Genomic DNA, 23,832 nt, shown 5'->3' on the forward strand with positions numbered 1-23,832 from the left:
ATTTCGTATTGTCCGTTCTCCATATTTTAAGGAGGCTATGGCTAAGGAAGCCAAAGCAAGTACTTCTATTATGTCTCTTCAAGAGATAAAATTGAAAACCCCCATGTGAGACAAATATTATTGCAAGGTAAATTTGTGGTTGTAGATAAGGATATTCTATTTCTACAGTATCATCATGGATGAATGGAATAATATTAGGAACTATCAAGTCATCCATATCACAGTTAGATCTTGAGAGCTGCCACTAAGGCGGATGGTTCTTCCAATATAGTACAAGTGATTACAATTGCAACATACTAGCACTCTTGTAATGTCTCCTTCCGTAGTTACATGAGAATTTTACCTAAAATCAAAATTGCCACAAGTTAGGGTTAGGGTTATATCTTTACCAAGTAACATATCTCCTTTAAACAATATGACCCTAATTTAGACCTTGCAACCATAAAAAAGGATAGATATACATGTACATAGAGATATTCAATCATTAGTGTTAGATAGAAAATCAATACATATAACATTTGTATCATTCCCTACTATTCAAACATGTTAAGGTTTGGAGGAAGAAGCGTGACAAGTCTTCCAACAGCCATATCACACTAAATCCAAGAGTGGACACTTGACCTATTGGCCCTAGTGGAGAGCAACATTGACATCTAATCGAGTTAATCTACCTAGTGGGGTTCTTGTACCTATTTTCCCTATCCATGCCTCATCCCCTAAGGCCAATAATCCATCATTGTAGAGTCAAAGAGACCATGGTAGGGCTCTTATGGAGCATCCTATCTAAGCCCAAGAGTAGTCTTTTGCCCTCTTGGCCCCAATGGTAGGCAACATTCATATCCACTTAGGGTAGCAGTCTCATACTTTCCCCTCTTCCTTATACATCTTTCCTTCCCTACATATCTGGGATTAACAAACAGATGTGTTTTATATCCAATCATACATTACACGTATAAGAGACAAATGTTGAGAAATAAAATAATGCATATGCAATATGTATACCACAAGAGCAATTACAAAGATTGTTAGACACTTGAAATAACAATTTTGAATGATCAGAGGTTCACTGCTTTCTTGTGCCCGATCCGGATGTTATCTTCTTGATTGATTGTCATAACTACTTTCTTTCAATGATAATCCCTTCTGCCTTAGATCTTCCTCCACATACGATTCAATGACTTCATAAAGATAGACATCGCTTTGGAAAGTGGCTTCCCTCAGCAAGATGTATATCTTCATAAATGACCTCGAAACAATCATTATCCTCATTACCAGCATATTTACTATTCCCTCCACCACTCATTGTTTGTAATGTTTGATGACTACCCAATTTTTGTTGCAATCATTGCTCCTTAAACGCTTCACACATTGTCTGATTATACTTCGTAGAAACTCGTGAAGTCTTCAGGATAAGATGATTTTCTCTATCATTGTTATATGCTTTAAGTCGGGGGATGACAATTAAACTGTCATCTGTATTATTATTGGCAATTCTGAAAGCTTATTCCTTGATTAAATGTCATACTATTATGCTTCTTTGACCTCCCTGATTCATCGCATGTATTTCATCCTTTGTTGATGATCTCCAATCTCTCTCTTCCCAATTGTCCCTTTCTTTATTTATATCTTGATTGCTTTATAGGGTTGGTATCATGTGAAGGTTGTTGTCCATTCAGAAGTGGACACAACCCTTCATAATTCACCACCTTTCATAAATTGTTGGCTTTAATTTTCATTTTATTTTAAACATCTCTTATCCCTGTGATAACATTATTTCTTATAAATAGCGCTGCTATAGTAATCCCTATCTAGCTTTTTGCCCTAGCCTCACCACTGTTTGTGTTATACGCTAGGGTTGTCATTGCACCAAAAGTTTGACCTGTCAATGCCCAATACAACCACTAGACTTATAGAACATAGGAGGCGGTTAAACCATGTCACAAATCTCGAAGGGGAATGTTGGTGATTAGTCCAATAGTCCCCCCCTCGACGTTACCTAAGGAGATTCAAACCTGTGACCAAGCTCTAATAACACTTGTTACAAGCGAGGGTTGTCAGTGCACCAAAAGATAGTCAATTCCTAATACAACCACTAGACTTATAGAACACAGGAGACGGTTAAGCCATGTCACAAATCTCGAAGGGGAACGTTGGCGGCTAGTCCAACAATTTGTCCATCATTTATAATTAAATTATTAATAAACAAATCAAGGCAAGGCATGACAGCTAAGCAGGAAACAAGTTAATTAAGTCCACCTACAGGCACTTGTTTTAGACAAACGTCTTTGGTGCATACCATGAACAATGACCCCAATGTCATCACCAAAACAGAAATGAGTGAAAAGTTCATGGTTGTGCATTGAATGGTGATTCTTTCTATGTTTTTTGTCTAAAGTAGATAAATGGTATGCATGTAACTTCTCTTCTTTTTTGGAAAGTTTCAACTGCTCCGGCTCCTCAATTTATAACTTTAATTGATGAAATAAATATCATAAATCATATTAGATTTACCGGATTGAATTATGGCATGAATGGATTATCATTGCATATTCCAACACATTTTCTTCAATACTTACATTTCAAAACTTCAGCCTCTTTTAGTTTTTTGAAATTATTCATAATTTATTATATTTAAATTGAATATTATTTTTATATATTATTTTAAACCTTGGAGTAACCTTTCAATATTAGAGAAGCATATTTCATTAAAAATAAATCCATTTTAATAATATATTTACCTATGAAATCAATCAGAAGTAGTTATAATGGTTACGCTTATGGCCCATTTAAGTTGTGGTCAAAGATATAAAATAAGAAAATGGTACCATACTTTCCAAATTTAAGACATGAATTACAAATGTATGCACAAATCATCTACAAGAAAATTCAACTCCTCTATTATGCTTTATCTCTAGGGGTCAAGACTTGACAATAATAATAAAAACTAACTGCGTAGATAAATACAGATCTGTAATCTTAAAAGCGTATACTTACAAATTACGGAGAGATGGGAAGCAACCCTCTATGCGAATAAGCTCCCTTAAAGTCCCTATTATGTGATTATTGCCCACATCCCTGAAAATTTTTATCATGTTATAAGTCATTCAGACAGTTGTTTGAAAACCACAAGAATTTATGAAATGACAAAGCCAGGCAGCGTATTATGGCACACTATTCAAATTTCACATAAGCATAGCTGTTTGCAGAAGTTATTTCAAACTAAAATAAGCTATAGAAACATTAAAAATAGGGGTATCAAGTGTACAAGTGGCGGAGATTGGGAAGATTTCCCAGCTCTGGAGGAATACGACCCGTAAGCCGGTTTTCATGAAGATACAGATAACGCAGTTCTGGCAAATCTCCAAGTTCCTTTGGAATTGCCCCTCTTAAGTTGTTGAAGCTTAAATATCTACCAAGCAAGCATATTTGCTGATTATTAACAAGTGTCAAAGCCATTTTATTAATAAACTAATACAAGCATCAAACACTCTCATATAATATATCCGGAAAGAATGTGATGCATTTCAAGAGCTTACAGGTTTGTAAGTTTCTTCAGCTGACCTATTTCAGGGGGAATAGAATCTTGTAACTTGTTCCACCTCAAATTCCTGATAAAAATAAAAAACAAAAGTTAGCACTAGTAGAGTACAAGAAGAATTGGAAGCAGATATTCCCCATACATACTCACCTCTCCAATTTAGCATTAGTAGAATACAAGAAAAATTGGAAGCAAACATTTTCCACATATATTCACCTCTCCTCTTAACTTAAACTTGAAAAAGATTATAACTTAGTTGCAGGGTTCACACTCTGTAGCCACACACCGGGTCCAGGTGCACTTGGTGCACACCCAGATTCAAAGATTGTTCAATGTTAATAGTTAGAAAATCACAATAATTTGTGATGGGTTGTTAATAATCTTTTAATTATATGAGGAAAATTAATTATAAAGGTTAAAAAACAAAAATGGTTTGTACTAGGTTGTTAATAGTTTTTTAATTATTTAAGGGTAATTGTAGAAGTTGAAAAATAAAAAGAAATTGTTGCCAAGGAGCCTTTGGTCTCTAGGTGAAGTTGAAAGGTTCTTGAACCTTAATTCATTAAGGATCGTGATGATTCATGAGGTATCATGCTATTAAATGATTTAGTTCTACAATTCTGTATATTTCTTACACACACACACAGACTTACCCAAATCCCAAAACATATTTTGCCATTACCCATGTACCAAGATCTCGTACTTGAATCCATACCGGCAACTTAGGATTTCAATACAAAAAAGTCAAGCATTCGGGATGAAAAAAAGTGTTCAGAGGTACAAGTCTAGATAGGAGTTAGGTCCTTGGCAACCAAATCTATCCTCAATAATAATGAATTTAAACTTTTATTCCAAACGTGTAAAAGCATCATAGGATGTCAAAATGATTGCAAAGGCATGCCAAACATAACCAAATAAGCAGGTAAATCGCAGCAAAAATCATTTTGCAATTTAATGGTCTAGCTTTAGCACCCTCATAACTCAAATGTACATAATACATTATAACAGCCTGAGACTATGTTCTAGTAGCAGTCAGCTAAATATGGAAAGAGTAACTAGTACAGATATCTAAAAAAATTGTAAGATTTTATATCTAATCTCCTAGTATGGTGCTCTATCATAATATTTTGAACTCACAATTAATGGAACATACAGCAGACCAATGAGAAAATATTGTAAATTCGTCACCTTAAATCAAAGGCATAAGAAGAGAATTTTGGAGGTAATGTAGGATTCCAGCTTATCTCAAATAAGAAACAAAATGACCTACTAATTAGATGTAAGCAGAAACTGTTATCTTGAAAACAAAAAGACAAAAGACCAAAACAAGTGAAAAATTTATTTGCAAGTTTTAACAGATCCAGATCAAAGAAACTAACAATGTCATGAGGTGTCGGAGTCGTCCAATTTGAGGAGGTATTGAGCCGGTGAGCTTATTACCATGAAGATCCCTGTCAAAAAAATTTACAAGGATGAACACATTAGTACAATGCCAAATCCTTACAAATTTCCATTAAAATCAAATCAAATTAAGCAGGTGAAAAATGACAAGGTCAAAGTATGAAAACATGGAGCATCAAGAATAAAGGAGAAGTACAAAAAAATGAATTGTTGAAAAACAGACCATGAAATTGATATCCATGACGGGCCTATAGACTATACAGATTTACTTGTCACCAGGCACCATCCCAAAAAGCAAAAAGAAATGCCATACAGACAAAATAAAACAGCAAATAAGGCATTTCAATGCATTTTTCCTAAGATCTTGAAAACAAACTTGTATATCTCTCTATTGCTCTTTGCACACAGATCTTTTATGGATGTCTTCATTTTTGTAACAATATCTATATCTTTGCCATCTTGTTTTATCTTGATCTGATATAATTACATTACATTTGAGCTTCTTTATTTGACCATTGCTACTCATTAAGCAGAAACTTTGGCAATAGGTTGCTTTGGTCTACTATCCGACTTTCTTATTCCTGCGCTTTAAAAAAGATGAAACTGACATGCAATTACTAGTAGTCATTTATTTGTATTGAAACGGTAGGTTTTATTTTCATCAGCACTATTGGCTACAATTTGACTGATCAGAGCATTGTTTGTCAAACTCCTACGAAATTCTTCTCCAACTTTACTATCCCTCCCTCTGCACATTCATCAAATTTCTCAGAGTTAACAAAACCAGCCAAGATCATTAGCCAAAAGATCCTCTGATCCTCTGACCTAAAAAGAGGCATTGCCTTCCCAATCTTCTGAATTCTCAATTTATACAACTTGCAGACCTCCAGAGACTATTTGCCAAGATTATAGAAGCAGCATCAAAGATAATAATCCAGCCTAAGTTTGTAAACAAAACGCAAAAGGTTTCTGCCAAAAGAAAGAGTCTCTACAAATGCATATTGTCATCAGGAAAAGGTGGACCATATTATGGTGTCTAAAATGAAACTATCTGAGCCATAAGCTCATGGGATCCTATTTATATCAGAAGACACTTCAGGAAAAAATCTAAAACAACTGGAAATGCACATAAACTATCAATTTCATTGAGGTGTCAAGGATATTTCATGGCAATCTTCTCCCTGACAGCAGCAAATGGTTCCATCTTTAGAGTAATTAGTATTTACAAATGGTCAATTAGATATTAGTTGTAGACTTCAATAAAATCATTCCAACATCTGTACATACTTTAATGTTCTATTTCCTTTTTGTATATTATTTTTATATATACCATATTCAAAAGGTGGCTTGTTATCCTTTATTGTAATACTAAATATAAATGCTTTCACAACTTATTTTATCAATGAATATCTTGTTTTCTGTATTGTCAATTTCCATAATATTTCAAGAATGACCATGGTTTATGAATAAATCAAGTCTATTAATAGTTCATTGAACTCTTCACACCCCAACTGAAGAAGTACATTTCAGAATTCCAGACTGAATCAGATTGCAACTCTTTCCCAGCAACTTGTAGGGACAACCAAACCTAGCAAGACTGGGAAATACCACCGAGTAACACACTGTGATTTTACAACACACAATGACTAAGCTTCTCCAAAGACTTAGTGAGATCTCTACTAGCATTAATTTGAAAAAGTCTCTCTCATACATGATCCTCTTAGGAATAGCAAGATTGTGGAAAAAAATTCCCCCAGCTTAAAAAGTAATTTTGATGTTGGATCTGTCATCAATAATTCCCTAATAGTAATTCCATCCCACCCCAATCCCCCCAACACCAACCCCCACAGCTTGGATCTCCAAGAGACCCCAGGCTTAGTACCAAGTTTCAAGTAAATTTTCAAACTTCAAACTATTGAAGGTAAGTGAAGTAGTGTAAAATTTTACATTTTCATTATTTGATGTGTATTCTATTATTTTCCAATTTCCAATTTATTTATTTTTATTTTTGAATAGGCGTTGAAAGTTGAAACCCATTTTGCCTCTAACATAATTGTCTTGAGACAGTTTGTGAAAGTTAAACAGGCGATTTCGAAATTGTTGATATGCGAAAATTGGTCTATTGTTGAGAAATAAATAAGTTTAATACCAAAGATTGTAAAAAAAGCCTCTACCCAACAAACCAATGAAGGTATGAGATACAGGGCTTCAACAACTGTAACATGAAAATCTGAAACTTACATGCAAAACTGAAAAAATAAGTTCCCCTAATGTGGAAAACAATGATTTGAACCATTTCTGTATTGCATCTACAAGTGTGTAAAGCGTGGTACAGATTTTTGAAGGTGCATGTAGCACTTGATCTCATCTATCCTCCAACTCAATGGGTGCTTGCGGTTGATCCATTAGTTTGGGAATCTCTTCATGCATCAAATTTCAGCACTTCAAATCACAATGACAGCCATGGCCATCCATATGCCATGATTGAGTAGTATTCTCATTGTTCTGAAAAAAGATTTCAATGAATGGCTTGTACTCGTCTGATATTACAGCAGTCTGGATGCTGCTCACTCTTCCTCGAGGTTTATCTGAAAAGTTATCCAAACTGAAAACTCCAGAGATTTTGTAGTAATCAACCAATTTCAGGGGAGTGTCAGGAAAGTTGAAAGAAATCCATTGGCCACATACTGCTGTTTTATGTTGATTTAACTGGCCAAGTTTTCTAAAATGATTTTAAGTGATGGTTGTATTGCTTCATAGTGATACAACCCTTGTGGGTTTATAATGTCACCTTTTTCAAATAGGAGTTAACAATAAACAATAAGAATAAAATAAAAGAATAAAGAAGAAAATTTATTATATTTATGAAAGGAAAAAATTAAACATAACCATAACTAAAATTAAGTTCAATGAATGTTCAAAAGGCACAAGACAAAAACTTGGACCTGACCAAAACATGAGATATAAAAGGGACAAGAGAACTTCATTTGAAAGGGGGAGAGAGGAAGAGAAAAGGGAAGATGTGAATCAAGAAAGAATTAATAGAGAAGAAAATGAGGAAGTGACTCCTTCAAGAGGCAAAAATTATGAAGGGTTGCAACTCTTTCAAAGGTTTGTAATTACGAGAGTTTGTGACACTCCCAAGAGGTAGAAATGAAGAAGGAATATGACTTTTTTAAAGGGTGGTTATTGTGAACTCAAATAAGGCATTCCCCTTAAAGTCCACGTGATAATAGCTTTTGCTTGGTTGATCACATTGGAGCTGAGTAGGGGGACCCCATGCAAGTGTGCATGATGGACAATGCCTTGAATTGTTGTGTTGAAAGAGACCTGCTCCAAGAAAAACTTCTCCATGAGCACCATCAATTTTCCCAATGAGCCTTCAATTCCGATTCAACTGCAAAACAGAAAACAATTATGTGACTAGGTAGAGTACATCGCCGCATGAATCAGCATTGACTCACCATGGACTCATGAGCCGCATCCTATAGTCTTAGGCTAGGACTCGGGAGTTTTGGGTTAGGAATCGGGAGTTGTGGGCTAGGATTCATGCCTAGTTGGAAATCCCCGACCACTTTAAAAGACACAATTTTTTTTTTTCATTTCATTCTTCTCTTTGGTGTCAAAAACAGGACTGCATTATCAAATAGGGTTTTAAGAAGACAAGCATACGAGATCAAAGGTTAATTTATTTTTGCTTTGTTGTAATTCTATGGTTTTCTTTATAGAGTCCTAGCCAAGTATATTGTTAGGTCAAAAGTTCGAGACCTATTTTGGGCTGCTGAGCCTGCCGGTAAAGTTTTGTGGCAAGATCAAGTCTGGTTTTGAAGATATTGATTTATTTGTTTTAGCAAGATGGTACAAAAACTGTGAACTCATGTTTGAAGGCCTTGGAGGTTTCGAAAGGGGGTTTAAATTTTGCTTGGGTGGTACTTTTCTACTCTAGGGCTGTAAAGCACTCTGTGAGGTTTCCAAAAAGTGGTTACGATGGCAAATCGAATACACAATTCACAAGATATGGTCTCTGGAAGTTGTGCTACTTTAGGAGAAAAAGTCAAAAAATCCCTTTAAATACTCCAATAAGTACCAAAACCCATTTGGGGCATATTCCCGACAAATTCCAATGTAAAGAAAAACAATGCAAAGGCAATCTGCCTCCATAACCTTCTAGGGCGGTTAAGCTTCCGAATATAAAGAAGACGTATAGGGTTATCAAGGGCAATTTTAATGGTCCATATGATGACTCTAGCTTGCAAATTATTGTAAAGAAAATGTCCATGTGGTTGTAACATGTTATATTTCTAAATATTGTAATGCCATTTCATTGAAGATAATAGAAAGCAATTTTGAAGGTAAAGTTATAAAATAGCCGACGGGTAGATTAGTATCCGAATGGGCGCGACGGTTGAGTCACCCCTTTGGAATGGTATATGTACACCGTTCGGAATGGACTTTGGATCATGTGGTACTCATCATTGGAAGCACTATGTAATCTCTTCAGCATGTATGTGAATAATAAAAGGAATACTGTTGTGTTACATGTTCTTGTCTATTGTCTATATGCATTAAACTATTTACCCCATACGGTAAACATTTGGCGCCGTTGCCCAATGGACTTGGAACGAAGGCAGAGGAATGAAGACTAATGCCGAATCAGCTTCATGAGGATAGAAATAAGATAAAGGGAAAAGATGGACTACGTACCTCACAAGAAATTTTAATTTTGCAACAACAGGCCAAGCGCAAACGGAGGTTTCAGCAAATTGCCAACGGACACCAAAGCACCGAGGAATTGTTGGAAGAGACTTGACAACGGTTGAATTTGGTGAAAGAAACAAGGGAGGAATTTTTGAACCTATATATGCCAAGGGAAGAGAATCCAAACGGAAGGGAATCAACTCACACGGCTCAAAGTGCCGAGAGAGCACAAGCATGGAGTGAACTCTTCGTCCGCAATATACTTCCAGAAGGACTTGAGGAAAACCCTTTTTCACTAAGTAATGTGGCTGTTGGAAATAAGACGACTGTCTGAAAAAACGCGGGTGTGCAGAACAATGCGGGTGTGCAGAACAACGCGAGTGTACAGAACAGCGCAAGTGTGCAGAGCAGCACGGAAGTGCAAAACAATGCAGGTACACAACAAGTACCTCCAACTCAAATAGTAATGGCTGGACCAAACGAAAAATTGTCAAAGTTTGATGGTGATGGAACGGTTGATCCAATTAGACACTGTAAGACATGCGAAACAATTTGGACGGCGAATGGCGTAACCGACACAAATGAATGGGTCCGACAATTTCCAGCAACTCTAAGGGGTGTAGCAGTTAATTGGTTTGCTGACATCGATCCCCAAAAACTAACTACATAGGCGGAAGTTAAAAAGGAGTTTATCACCGAGTTTCAATTATTGTGAGACGACAATGAGATCGTAGCAGAAATATACACCACAAAGCAAGGGAAAAATGAAATAGTCCGTGTATATGCCAAAAAACTAAAAGAATTAATAAATAAAATGGAAAGTAAGTCGACAGATGGGCTGAAAAAGCGATGCTTCATTGAAGGACTACACCCAGAGTTAAGGAAGAAAATGAAGAGTGTGCCACCATCATACACCGAAGTGTACAATCGGGCGATGGACTTAGAGAGTGAACAGAAAACAAAAAAGAAGAAAAGTAGCTCATCTGACTTAGATGACTCGTCTTCGAAAGGAGATAGCAGTGGTGACAAAAAGGACAGTAAGAAGGTTCGCACTCTCCAAAAGGATATGATCAAAATGATGAAAGAATTTAAGAATATGCAGAAAGAGACAAAGGGAAACGAGCTATGGTGCACAAAATGCAAGACAAAAGGTCACGCGAAGGGGTCCTGTCCGAAAAACCAATTCTGTGATATCTATCAGATTATGGGACATTCCACAAAAGAATGCCCCTTCAATATGAAAACAAGAGGGCATCAACAACTGCTCCTAACACAGGAGACTTCCACGTCGGGAGGGAGCGGAAACACCAGCAATGACGGTGCCACTTCGGGTGGGTACAAAAATAATAGAAGAGGGCAAAACAACAATACCGACAATAATAATGGGGGCCGCGACCGAATTCAGTACGATGCGAACGGCCACCCGATGGTTCAATGTCGAGCATGTAATTTGTGGGGCCACTTTGCACAAAACTGTACATCAACAAACGCACCAAAGTTATGTAGATAGTGCGAAACTAGAGATCATGAAGATGCCAAGTGCCCGAAATTAGGAGTGAATTTGATTAGCATAGGCACGGACAAAGAAGTCTTGGCAATCACCCATAAACAAGCAAAATTGTACCCCGACCCGACGGAAGAAAAGAAGAGATTGGAAGAAGCACGGGCGGAAATCGAGCAAGCAATGCAAGCAAAGAAATCACAATTGAAGGACACTACCGGTACCTCAACAAGGAACTACGCAGAACAAAACATCATAAGGTAGATATTGCAAACTGAAATACTAGTCAAGTTAAATGATCTGATCCTTGCAATGCCCCAACTACAGACAGCACTCGCGAACATAGCCCCGACTGCTAAACTACCAAGAGAACATGGAAGGGAAAAGGAAAGTGGAGCAAGTGCAATGGACCCAATTCCACTAGCCCTCACATCTGGACGGCATCCAACGGTCGTAGAGATGGGTATATTGGGAACAGTCCTTTCAAACACAATTGTGGACGAAGGTTCAAGAGTAAACATCCTACCAGAAGATACCTGGAAGAAGTTGGGACAGCCAACATTGTGGCCACCTACATTCCAATTACTAACGACGGGCCAACACAGCATTAAACCTCTCGGGGTCCTGAAGGTACAACCAGTGACTATTGGAACACAACCGTTCCTACTTGACTTTTTTGTCCTCCCGCTGAAGAGGAGAGGATATGACACCATTTTGGACTCGGGATGGCTTGTACAAGCAAGGGTTAAGCATGACTGGAAGAAGAATACACTATCAATGGAAAGCAGGGGACGACGATTCATTATTGATTTACACACACAAATGGTGAGTGAAGAAGTCGTATCATCTGATTTCAAAGAAGAGGATGAAAAAAAGCAACGATTGGAACCCAATGAGGAAGGAGTCCTACAGTTGGAAGGTGGATCGATGGACAATGATTTGGATTCGGTGAACGGCCTTTTCCACTGGCAGATGGAGGATTACGAACTCTTTTCGAGCTATAATATGTTAAGGGTCGACGAAGGTGAGAAAGAAGAGGGAAATGAATGTCTGAAGGGATACAGAGAAGTGGAAGAAGGAAAGGCGGTTAGGACTAAAGCTGAAGGGAAGAACATATAGTACGAACCCAAAAAAAAAAAAGATTCCACCATACGGTACACAATAAACGAACCGCGTAGAAAGAAAATGTTACGTCGAACCACGAATATATTAGAAAGGTGCTGGCAGCAAAGAAAACACATCATACGGTCTGCACAAGAAAAAAAGAGAAAGGGTTTAATAAAAGCTTCAGCAGTACGAAGTGAAGGTTCTAAAATCAAGAATACAGTTATTGACGACAAGGAGTGGCAGCCGACAGAATTCATGGTACCGAGTTTCGAGAACAAACTGGGCAATATGGAAAACCTGAGGGAAAGATCGTGTAACTTAAATAAACTTGATGAATGACGATTGCAGGCACAATGGGCCACGGAGGTGACACTTAACAAGCGCAAAGCGTGGCATGATAAACACCTAAAGCTAAACAAGTTTCAACTGTGACAACTGGTGTTGAAGTATGGCGGACGGAACGAAATCAAACTAGGGAAGTTTAAAGTCAAATGAGTTGGGCCATACTAAATCCGAGAAGTAGGTGATAACAGAGCAATAAAGTTATGGACATTGGACGAGAAAGAAATTCCAGAAGTGGTGAATGGTTCCAATTTAATATATCAAGCGAGAACCGTTCCTCCGTCAACAAATAATGAGGAGCAGTAAAAAAACTGAAAAAAAAAAGAGAAAAAAAATTTTGACAAATTTGAAAAAAAAAACAAAATTTTAAAAATAAAAAAAAAAGAATAAGTTATAATCACTATACGGTCACGATACGGCTTCCCTCAGGAAGGTGGAAGTCACCATACAGGCACTTGGACTGCCATTACTGTACGGTGAAGCCACTAGCACCGTACAGCATTAGGCTGAAGGCTACCATACGGTGAGGAGCATAGTGAAACCTGTATGACCCTTTTAAGTACCCCACCATAACCATATGGCTAACAAGAGGAATCGACAAAGAATTCCACCATACAAATTCCCAGTGTTATCCTGCGTGCGCAATATGGATTCAGGAAAGAGATACGCAAGCACTATACAGAAGGGCGCAAGAGTAATATACCAATCACTGTACAGACGGGAGAAGTTAAAATACACCACCATACAAGCATAACATTTGCTAAATGGCAAGACATCAATTTAAAACACCACCGTATGGCCTTAGGGAAAATGCGTCCAAAAGCAGGTTCCGATCAACACAGGAGGAAGTGAGGGAGGCTGTATGGCCTTACAACAATTAAAAACGTCCATACACAGCACAGTAAAAAGCTACAGCACAGGGGAATGATGCAGAGGATGTAGTCGTACAGCAGAAAGAAATATGAGGAAGAAGCAAAAAAAAAAAAAAGACGACAAATCAAAAATGTTCAGAATGAATAACGCATGATGCCCAAGGGAAGAGAAAGACATAAACAGGTAGAAAACACAAGTGGTTGGCTGAAAGAGTATGGGATCGGAAGAAAATCACAAAAATGGTGTGTTCCATGCAATTTTGTGTGGGTTTGAGAGCGCTGCCCCTCGACCCCACTAGGGGCGTTGCCCCCTAAACCCCCAATCACTTCAGTTATCAGTCGTGGGAAGTATGACTAGTTGATGAGACCTAGAGCTGCTGCAGGCATGGAGTGTCTGTGTACCAAAGGTGGAGAGAACAACAGAGCAAACCTTTTGAGAGGGGTGATACGCTTTGAGGCACTTGGAGTAGGTGTTGGACGTGAAGCTGTCTTGGTGGATGCATAGAGAGTTCAAGAGGAGTTGATCATCCAATTGAAGGCAATTCAGTAAAACTTGGCTCAGTGTACCCAGGAGTTGGAAGCAGAGAAAGCAGCACAGGTGAATATTTTGTAATTGTCGTCCGGAGATGACTTGTCTTTTTGGGGGGAGGATGATGTTGTCGATAAAGTTATAAAATAGCCGATAGGTAAATTAGCATGTTGTCAATAAAGTTATAAAATAGCCAACGAGTAGATTAGTATCCGAATGGGCACGACGGTTGAGTCACCACTTCGGAATGGTATATGTACACCATCCGAATGGACTTTGGATCATGATGGTAATCATCATTGGAAGCACTATGTAATCTCTTCGGCATATATGCGAATAATAAAAGAAGTACTGATGTGTTACATGTTCTTGTCTATTGTATGTATGCATTAAACTATTTACCCCGTAAGGTAAACAAGCAATTGTTCTATTGTTGCTATTTTTATGTTCTTTCCACTTTTTGTTTGTTTCCCTATAATGTTGTTTGTGTTTTGGGTTAGTAATTGGAGTACCCTTCATCATATGTATTGGCATCAACGCCAAAATATGACCTAGAAAATAGGCTAATGCTGCCATAGCAGAGCCTATTAAACACGATGAGGAATTTGCATTTATCTCATCAAAAGAAGGATTACATAAGTCCATTGAATGTTACTTCAACTCAAAAAGCATCAAGACACTACACATGTCGAGACTCAAAAAGATTGGTGCTTCTTTTGAAATTTGTTCAAATAAAAAAGACATTGTTTCTCTAGATGACGGTGCTATCTACTTTGTTCAAGGACAGGTGATGTATGTATAATAGTAGATAATAATGCTACATACAATTTCAAAAATGCGAGATATGTACCAGATATGGATAATAATCTATTATCTATAAGTAAAATTACCAAGAATCCCCATTTCTCAATACATTTTAAGAATAACAAGTGCATGGTCACTCATCAAAAAGAAGAAGTTGATAGCCCTTGGAATTGGTGACAACAATTGTACAAACTTGTAGACACAAGTGTTGGAATCACCATTGTCATTACACCAAAAGCTCGAGTTGTCAAGAAACGTCACAACGGCCAGAGATAAGGATCCATAGGAGGTGGTTAAGCACATGTCACAAATCCATCGATCTATGTTGAACAGTACCTTCACCTGGAGGGAACGGAGGCACCAACCTCCCAACAATCCCCCCCTCAGCATGACTCGACGGATTTGAACCCGTAACCCAGCGCTCTGATACCACTTGTTGGAATCACCGTTGTCGTTACACAAAAAGCTCATGTTGTCAATGAACGTAACAACGGCTAGAGACAAGGAGCCACGGGAGGCAGTTAAGCACATGTCACAAATCCATCGGTCTATGTTGAATGATACCTTCACCTAGAGGGGACGGAGGCACCAACCTCTCAACAACAAGTACATCAAACTTGTATGCCTTAGTTGCACTAGATGATAGCAATATACTTTGGCACAAGAGATATGGTCATCTAAATATTCATTATCTAGCTAAGTTAGCCAAGACTGATATAGTCCATGGTCTTCCTACAATAAAAAATCCACAACATGAATGTGAAGATTGTTAGTTGGTAAAGCAAAGTCAATTGCCTTTTGCAAAAGCCTCAGAGAGCATAAGGTCTATTAGATCATGATCACACTAATATATGGGGTTCTGCTAGGACGCATCCATAAGTAGAGCTACACATTTCTTGTTAATTGTAGACGACTATTCAAGGAAAATGCGTGTATTTGATAAAAGGAAAATATGAATCTTTTAGCTTTTTCAAGATGTTTGAATCTTTGGTTGAAAAACAAACAAGGAAGAATATCAAAACTTTGAGGACAGATAATGGTGGAGAGTTTTCTTCAATAGTATTCACCAATTTTTGCAAGCAAGATTGTATCCACCAACAATATACTGAATAACAATCCACAACAATGTGTTGGTCAAAAGCAGAAATAGGATGATTGTTGAAATGGCTCAATGTATGATGCAAAACGAGAATGTAACATACTGGTTACTAACCCCAAAGCAATATAGACTATTGTACACATTCTCAACCAATGTCCCAGTAAGTCTTTGCAATATACAAATCAAGAGGGTATATCAACAATATACTACATACACTACTTGTTAATGGGCCTCAAAGGGTTAATCCCTTGCAATCTACAAGGGAAAAGAAGTGGTGCCACCCTGAGTCAAGTTGGATTAAAATCAATTTTGACGGAGCCTCAAAAGACAACCTTGGGCTGTCAGATATTGGCGTTGTTGCGCAAGATGATGTTGATAATGTTGTGGTCATTGGGGCTAAGGGGCTAGTCAATGGTACTAACAATGAGGCAGAGTGTAGCAGTTGTGAGGCAATTCAATTGGGAATCAAGTTGAGTGTACGAAAGATGCATTTGGAAGGTGATTCTCGAATTGTGGTTAATGGCATCATTAAAGGAAAAGTGGATGCCTGGTATTTAACAAGTACATGAGGCAAATCCGAACCTTAAAAGATGCAATTGACAAGTACAAAGTCACACATGTGTATAGAGAAGCTAATGTATTGGCAAATAAATTGTCAAATACTGGGGTGGTTGGTGCTCTTGAAGACAAATTTGCGCTTTTTGAAGATGTTGGAGCAATCAATGCTTTAGATTTAGATTTAGAGTATTAAGAACAAAGGTATCGGTTAGTGTAAGAGGGAAGTATTTGGGATTTCCATGTCTTTTAATGAGGGTGGGATGAAAGGTTGGGTTGCAGGTGGTCGTACCATGGGCTTGGAGTAGGCATGTGTGTCATCTTTCATCTATGAGAAACAATGATGGGATTCTATGCATTGATCACATTGTCCTTCTGGAGAGTTCCCAAGTGTCTTTAAATGGTGATTTTCTCCTTCAGAATGATGCAAAGAACAGAATGGTGTGTGGTGCTAAGAGCTAGAGAGATGGAGGCCAATTTCTCCTTGAAAACTAACGGCCAAATTTCCTCTTTCACAAGATCTATTTCTGTGAAAAGGTTGGGCAATATTTTCAAGTATGACAGTTAAGTCTTTTGGAAGGTTGTATGCTTGATTTTTAGAGAGGGATACCTTGAAAACGATTAGCATCCACGATTGAATTTGGGCATTTCGTCCCTTTTCATGGCTCTGGCTTTGTTGGTGGGAGAGAAAACGGAAAAAGTATTGAGAGTTGCTAGGGCTTGCCTGGAGCCGAAATGGGTGTTTGATTTGTAGGACATTGTTGCTCATGTGGAGGTTGGAATTGGTTTGCATACGGGCGGGGGGGACGTGGAGGATGATTGGTGTTGGAGATGAAGAGCTACAACCTTTGGTGGTTTGGTCTTCTTTGAACTCGGAGACAGTTGATGGATTGTTGATGGATTTCCTAGTTTCCCAAGAACGGGCATGGGGTTTAGGAGTGGATATTGGTGGGAGGAAATGTAAGTCCAACCTCATAAGTTCTCGACTCTAGTGGAGGATGATGGGAGACTTGTGATGCGTCAACAAATTCTTGTTGTCTACCGTGGCGGTCGTAGTGCCTCTGGTGGAGGGGTTGGTGACAGGTTGTCGAGCAATCTGGTGACCTTTTCCCAAAAGGGTGGCATTGTTGCGGAAGTTGGATGTTTCTCTACTTGTGGATCGCTTAAGTGGTGTGGAGGGCAATGGTGAGGTGGAAGCGGCTAGGTTTGGTGGTGATGCAATCCCAAACTTCACACGTGAGGAGGCGGTTGGTTGGCTTAAATATTGATGTGATGTGGACTCCCTCATGCTTTTTTGGGCCTTGTTATAAATATATTGTATGTGGATTTGCATATTCATCTAGCCTATAGGGATATAAGGTGGTTTTTGAAGGGTTTTATTCTAAGTTACCGTATTCACTCCTGAAGGGGCAAAATCGAAATTCGATTCGCATCGAATCGAAGTCGGTCCTGGTTCGATCCAAATTTGCCGAGTATCTGCTAAATTCCCTATGGGTTCTTCATTTCGCACCCTGGACGAATGTTAGCGAATTTCAAGCAAATTTGGGAGTCGAAAAAAGAACTTGGATGGAATGACAACGAATTTCAAGCGAATCTGGGCATACGACAAAATTTGAAAAAACGTTTGACTTTTTAATCGTTTGGAAAGGCGTTTTACTTTATTATAGTCGATTTTTTATCTCATATTCACACCAAACCCTAAAACGACGCCCTCACCCATATTCGGCGTTCACACTTCTTTTTACGGCGGCTTGTTTTTGGGTTTCAACTTTCTGCTCGCAGTATGTTTTTTCATTTGTTTTTGTGTGGTTGACTCACCTTTAGGCTTCAGCTGTGTGCATTACTTCTTGAACCAAAGGTCCAAATTTCCAAAATGTTGACTCCAAAGGCAGCAATTGCAGATTGCAGAGGTAGAAGTTTGACAATTTGTATTTGATACATTTTGAGATTTTCTTCTCCAACTCTAGAGATAAAAAAAGAGGTAGGTAAAAATCAAGAATTGCATGCAACTAGTTAGATTTGAATTGTTCTAACTTCTTACAAATTGTTCTTAGTTTTTAAATTTTCATTATGAACTTACTAATATATGTTAAGTATCCATTACAGTTTAGTTTGAGTAGATAAATAAGCTTTTTCCATATTTAATTTTTTGTTTTAAACTTTTATGTATTGTGTAATTTTTAAATTTTTTTGTAGATTCTATCATGGCTGCAAGTGATTCGGTTGGCAATAATCCCCACTTCAAAATCGACAGATGTTCCCCACTTTGGAAACATGTGCAAATGATTCGATCAATGCTGGGTGGAGGAGGTTATGTGTGGATTTGTAGCCATCGCAAGGAGGAATTTAGCAGCTCTTACAATAGAGTAAAGCACATTTGTGCCTTATTCCTCAAAAAGGCATCAAATTTTGCACCGGGAAGCCAAGAGTAAACGGACCTAAAACCTTTCTTCTAAATCACATCGTAAACATTATATATTCAAGAGCAAAAGCAAGCAGAGGAAGCTGTTGGGAGGGCAAATGCTTTACATCCATTGGAAAGTGGTAGGCCTCTAAAGAAAGGAAAAACATCATCTATGTCTTCAACTACCACTCCTAGTGAGCCACCTGCAGAGGGCCATCCATTCTTGCATCCTCCTCAATAACAGATTTTAAGTAAAACAGTGGCTGGACCCTTGGAATCATCATTCCAAAATCAAGCTAGAGACATTGCTGATCAAGCCATAGCCAGATGTGTTTATGCAAATGGATTGTCATTTAATGTTGTTTGCTCACCGTATTGGCAATACATGGTGAGGGCAATTAATGTGGCTCCAAACGGGTTCAAGGGCCCTAGGTATGAGAAGGTACGCACCACTTTATTGGATGACGAGGTGCCCTGTGTAGAGATTGCCACGTTACCCATCAAGGATGCATGGGTCGCAACAGGTGTGACAATAGTATCAGATGGATGGAAAGATGCAAGGAATCGCCCTTTGGTGAATGTTCTTGCAGTGTCTACAAGAGGTGCAATGTTTCTAAAAGCAGTGGATTGTGAAGGAGAGGTAAAGGATGGTCCTTTCATTACAAACATTCTCATCCAAGCTATCGAGAAAGTTGGCCCTCAGAATGTTGTTCAAGTAATAACCGACAATGCGAAGAATTGTAAGGCTGCCGGCTTATTGGTTGAGGAGCGGTATGAACACATTTTTTGGACACCTTGTGCAGTGCACTCACTCAACCTAATGCTGAAAAAAATTGGCACTAAGGTTGAGTGGATAAAAAAAATGTATGAAGAGGCACAAGAGATACAAATGTTTGTCACAAACCACCATATGACACAAGCCATATTCAGACAATTCTCGAAATTGGAGCTCTTGAAGGTAAGTTGAATTGTTTAAAATTTAAACATGTTTTAGAAATCAAGCCACTTTAGTAAACTTTCTATGTTTTCAAATTTTTAATCTATTACTGTTTTGATTTTAAAATAGGTTGTTGAGACCCGCTTTGCCTCCAACACCATTGTTTTGAGGCGCCTTATCAAGGTTAAAGACGCATTGACTAGAATGGTAACTAGTGCTAATTGGACCGTATGGAGGCAATCTAATAGTGATAAAGCAACTGCCATAAGGAGATTGATACTAAATGAATCTTGGTGGGATTGTGCTGAGTACCTTCTGAAGATCACCGAGCCTATATTGAGCATGATCCGATACACTGACATGGATAGGCCTTGCTTGGGTGAGGTATATGATGGCATTGACTCCATGATTGAGGACATTAGAAATATCGTAAATGAGAAAGAGCAAGATCCTGATGAAAAGTTCTTCAAGGAGCTACAGTTAATCATGATAGAGAGATGGAACAAATGACTACCCCTTTGCATCTACTTGCCTTTGCATTGAGCCCCAGGTTCTATAGCCAATCGGTCCTCAAGGGGAGTACCACTAGAGTTCCCCCATACAGAGATCCTGAAGTTGCTCAAAGGTACAAGGCAGCCCTTCGAAGACTCTTTCCTGAGCACCTACGACCTGCAGTAAGGTCTGAATTTATGAGTTTTGCGAGCACCGATGATTGTGGTATTGAGGCTCTTGAAGACAAGAACAATGCTAATGCTCATAAATGGTGGTACTACCATGGTCAAAAATACCAACACTTGCAGCCCATTGCCATCAAAATTTTATCACAGGTTAGTTTTTTAATCTTAACATTCTAATTACTAGTTTATTGTTGGTAAATACTAAATATTCAAAACTCTATTTTCTAGTTTATTGTTGGTAAATTTGCAAATCTTGATATGTTGCTATTTCATCATCATCTGAGAGGAATTGGAGCACATACTCCTTCATCCACTCGATAAAACGCAACCGACTAAACTCCAAGAAAACAAATAACTTGGTGTTTGTGCATTCAAACTTGAGGCTCACAACTCACAAAGAGAATATGTACAAAAAGGGGGAGGCAAAACAATGGGATGTCGAACCAGAGGCCGCGGAATTGGAAGTCCACTTTGATGCACTTGCGATTGAAGATGGCGATCCTAAGATACATAGTACTGATGGAGCCGATCTTGAGGCTACGGCTGAGACTACGATTGAGACTACTGACGCTAGTGTCACTAATAGTGCTTCTAATCAGCAATTGCCTAATGATGATGAATTCTTTGATGATTTTTGATGATACATTGATATTTGTCATTTGATCACATATGAGTCTATGACTGATTACTAATTACTAATTCAGTGATTAGTAATGTTGATATTGTTGTTTTAAAGACTAAAGTTTTCAACTGAAACATTCATATGGTATTATGGTCGTATATTTTGACATTTTGTCATGCCAATTGAACAAATCATTAATATATGCGGTGGTTGAATTTGCTAAATTGCTTCAGATTAGCATAGTGGTGTATGAACTGGTATGCTGCAGCATATTTTAACATATATATTTTTTATTTTATTTTTAAAAAATTCTTGTACAGACGAACCCAAACGAACCCAAACCCAGCCCAAAAAATTTTTGATCGAATTTCGAACCCAAATATTAAACCCGCATCCGAACCAGAATCCGAACCGGCAACTTAGGTTTTATTGTATAGGCTAGCATATTGCCCTTAGGTGGCATTTTGAAATGTAATCTGTCATATTCTATATTAATAAAATACCCATTACCAATCAAAAAATATATATACTACATACACTCCACAACAATGACGTGGTCAAATGCAGAAATAGGATGATTGTTGAAATGGCTCAATTTATGATGCAAAGTGAGAATGTACCATACTGGTTACTAGGCCGAAGCGGTATAGAATATTGTACTCATTGTAGTCCCAGTAAATCTTTGCAGAATAATGAATTCTCATACTGAAGAAGTCTGGATTGATCATAAACAAACTGTTGATTATTTTGTATTTTTGGGTGTGTTGCTTTTGCGCTAGTTAAACAAAACAACTTAGATAAACTAGATGAAAAAAATAAAAAAATTATGGCTGTTAGCTATACTGAAAAATCTAGAGCATATCTCTTAAATGATGTAATTACTAAAAAGTTATTTGTTAGCAGAGATATAATTATTCAAGAAAAGATGCCCTACTTTGCAGATGATGGTAAACTGATTAAGGTTCCAAACTGTGAATTTCCTACCGAGAAGAGTTTGTCAGTACAAGAGATGATTCATCAAGTAGTTGATATTCAGAGTCTAAAGATAAGGAGGATAAACCGCATTGGTGTATGCAAAATTTTCTTTTGGATACAGTGAGTTCTTCTCCAAGTCAACCTTTTTCAAATCAGCAATAGATACCTAGACCTCATCCAAAATGGTTCAATAAGACCATTAAGAATGTGAATGAAGATGAACAGAAAACTGCTTGAAGGAGACAAATTGCAAAAAGCAATGCCAAAGTTGCAAAGCATGCCGATTTTGCCTTGGTCTCACGGGTGTCTGAAAATAACCCAGTTAGAAGAAGGGTCTGGTAAACTATAATAGTATGTTGATATGAAAGCAGAATTTGATGTCGTGACAAAGAACAACACATGGAAGTTGCATTAACTACCTAATGACAATAAGCCCATTGGTTGCAAATCGGTGTAGAAAGTGAAATACAAATCAGATGGCTCCATTGATAAGTTCAAAGCTTGCCTTGATGCCAAAGGATATGCACAGCAAGAAGGCAGAGACTATGAGGAGACATTTGTAACTACAACCAAAATGGATTTCCTTGCCTTGTTTCCTCTCTTGCAACTCAGTTTGTGTGGCCATTGTACCAAATGGATGTCAAAGTTTCAAGTAGCAGGGAAGGAACACCTTGTTTGTAGATAAATCAAGTCCTCATATCAACTAAAGAAATCTCTAGGAGCTTGGCATTTTAAGACTGACATTCTCTTATGAATTTTGGGTCTTGTAGAAGTCTTTCTCATCCTAATCAATGTACAACCCTCTAGTGCAGACATTGTTATTCTCATTGCATATGCGGATGACCTGGTCATCACAATTAGTGGCTCCCAGCTCCTTCACAAAGTCAAGGACGATCTTTGTTCAACATTTGGAATGACAGACCTTGGGCTCCTTTATTATTGCCTAGATGTAGAGTTTTGGCACAAAAGTTGTATGGTTTTCATTTCCCAAGCCAAATACATCACAACACTTTTGGAGAAGTTTTGGATGCTCGACTGTACTCCTCTTGCTACACCCATGGAAGTTGGACAGTTGTCAATCCATTAGATTACTCTTTGGTTGATGAGACCATTACAAACAATCAGTAGGTAGTTTGATCAATTTTACTACTACCAAGCCAGACTTGTGTTTTGTAAGCTATCTGTCTCGATTCATGTCCAATCTAAAGACAGAACACTGGCTTGCAGCAAAACAAGTTTTGAAGTATATCAAAGGTAACCCAGAGTTTGGTATATTGTATCAACACGTTGATGAATTTCACTTGAGCAGTTAAACAAATGCATATTGATAAGGTTTCAATAATGATTGTCGATCAACTGCTGGCTATGTGTTCTCACTGGCGCTATTTCTTGGCAAAGCAAGTTACCACACAATATTACCCTATCATCTGCAGAAGCAGAAAATAAAGCAGTACTTAGTTCAAGCTGTGAAGTTGTTTGGTTATGTCAAGTTCTTTATGATCTTCACATCGATCAACATGAGCCAACACCTATTTTTGTGACAATCAAAGTGTTCTCAAGATGGTCAAGAATAAAGTTTATCAGGCCTGCACCAAACATATTGAAATTCATCATCATTATATCCGGCAAATTACAACCCGCGATGCAGTCCATCTACAATATTCCCCCATTGATGAACAAGTTGCTGAACTAATGATGAAGCCGCTCAATTGATTCAAATTTGTAAAACTTACGACCAAGTTAGGCATTCTTTCAGATTCTGTCGTTAAGG

The 23,832-nt window shown here is 38.0% G+C and overlaps 1 protein-coding gene across 1 annotated transcript in view; it reads right to left on the reverse strand.

The window, feature by feature from the left end:
• LOC149570413 (uncharacterized) overlaps positions 1-23,832 on the reverse strand; it is a 71,016-nt gene that overhangs the window by 33,630 nt on the left and 13,554 nt on the right. Inside the window, exons 4-7 of the mRNA XM_089823070.1 lie at positions 4,918-4,989; positions 3,537-3,608; positions 3,266-3,409; positions 2,995-3,075 (exon numbers count right to left, since the gene is read on the reverse strand). Of these exons, the coding sequence (XP_089679196.1) occupies positions 2,995-3,075; positions 3,266-3,409; positions 3,537-3,608; positions 4,918-4,989 (369 nt within the window). The remainder of the gene's footprint in view (positions 1-2,994; positions 3,076-3,265; positions 3,410-3,536; positions 3,609-4,917; positions 4,990-23,832) is intronic.

The sequence above is a fragment of the Cupressus sempervirens genome, chromosome 3 (assembly GCF_028749045.1).
Source record: "Cupressus sempervirens isolate cs-2001-9-10 chromosome 3, ASM2874904v1, whole genome shotgun sequence".
NCBI classification, from domain to species: domain Eukaryota; kingdom Viridiplantae; phylum Streptophyta; class Pinopsida; order Cupressales; family Cupressaceae; genus Cupressus; species Cupressus sempervirens.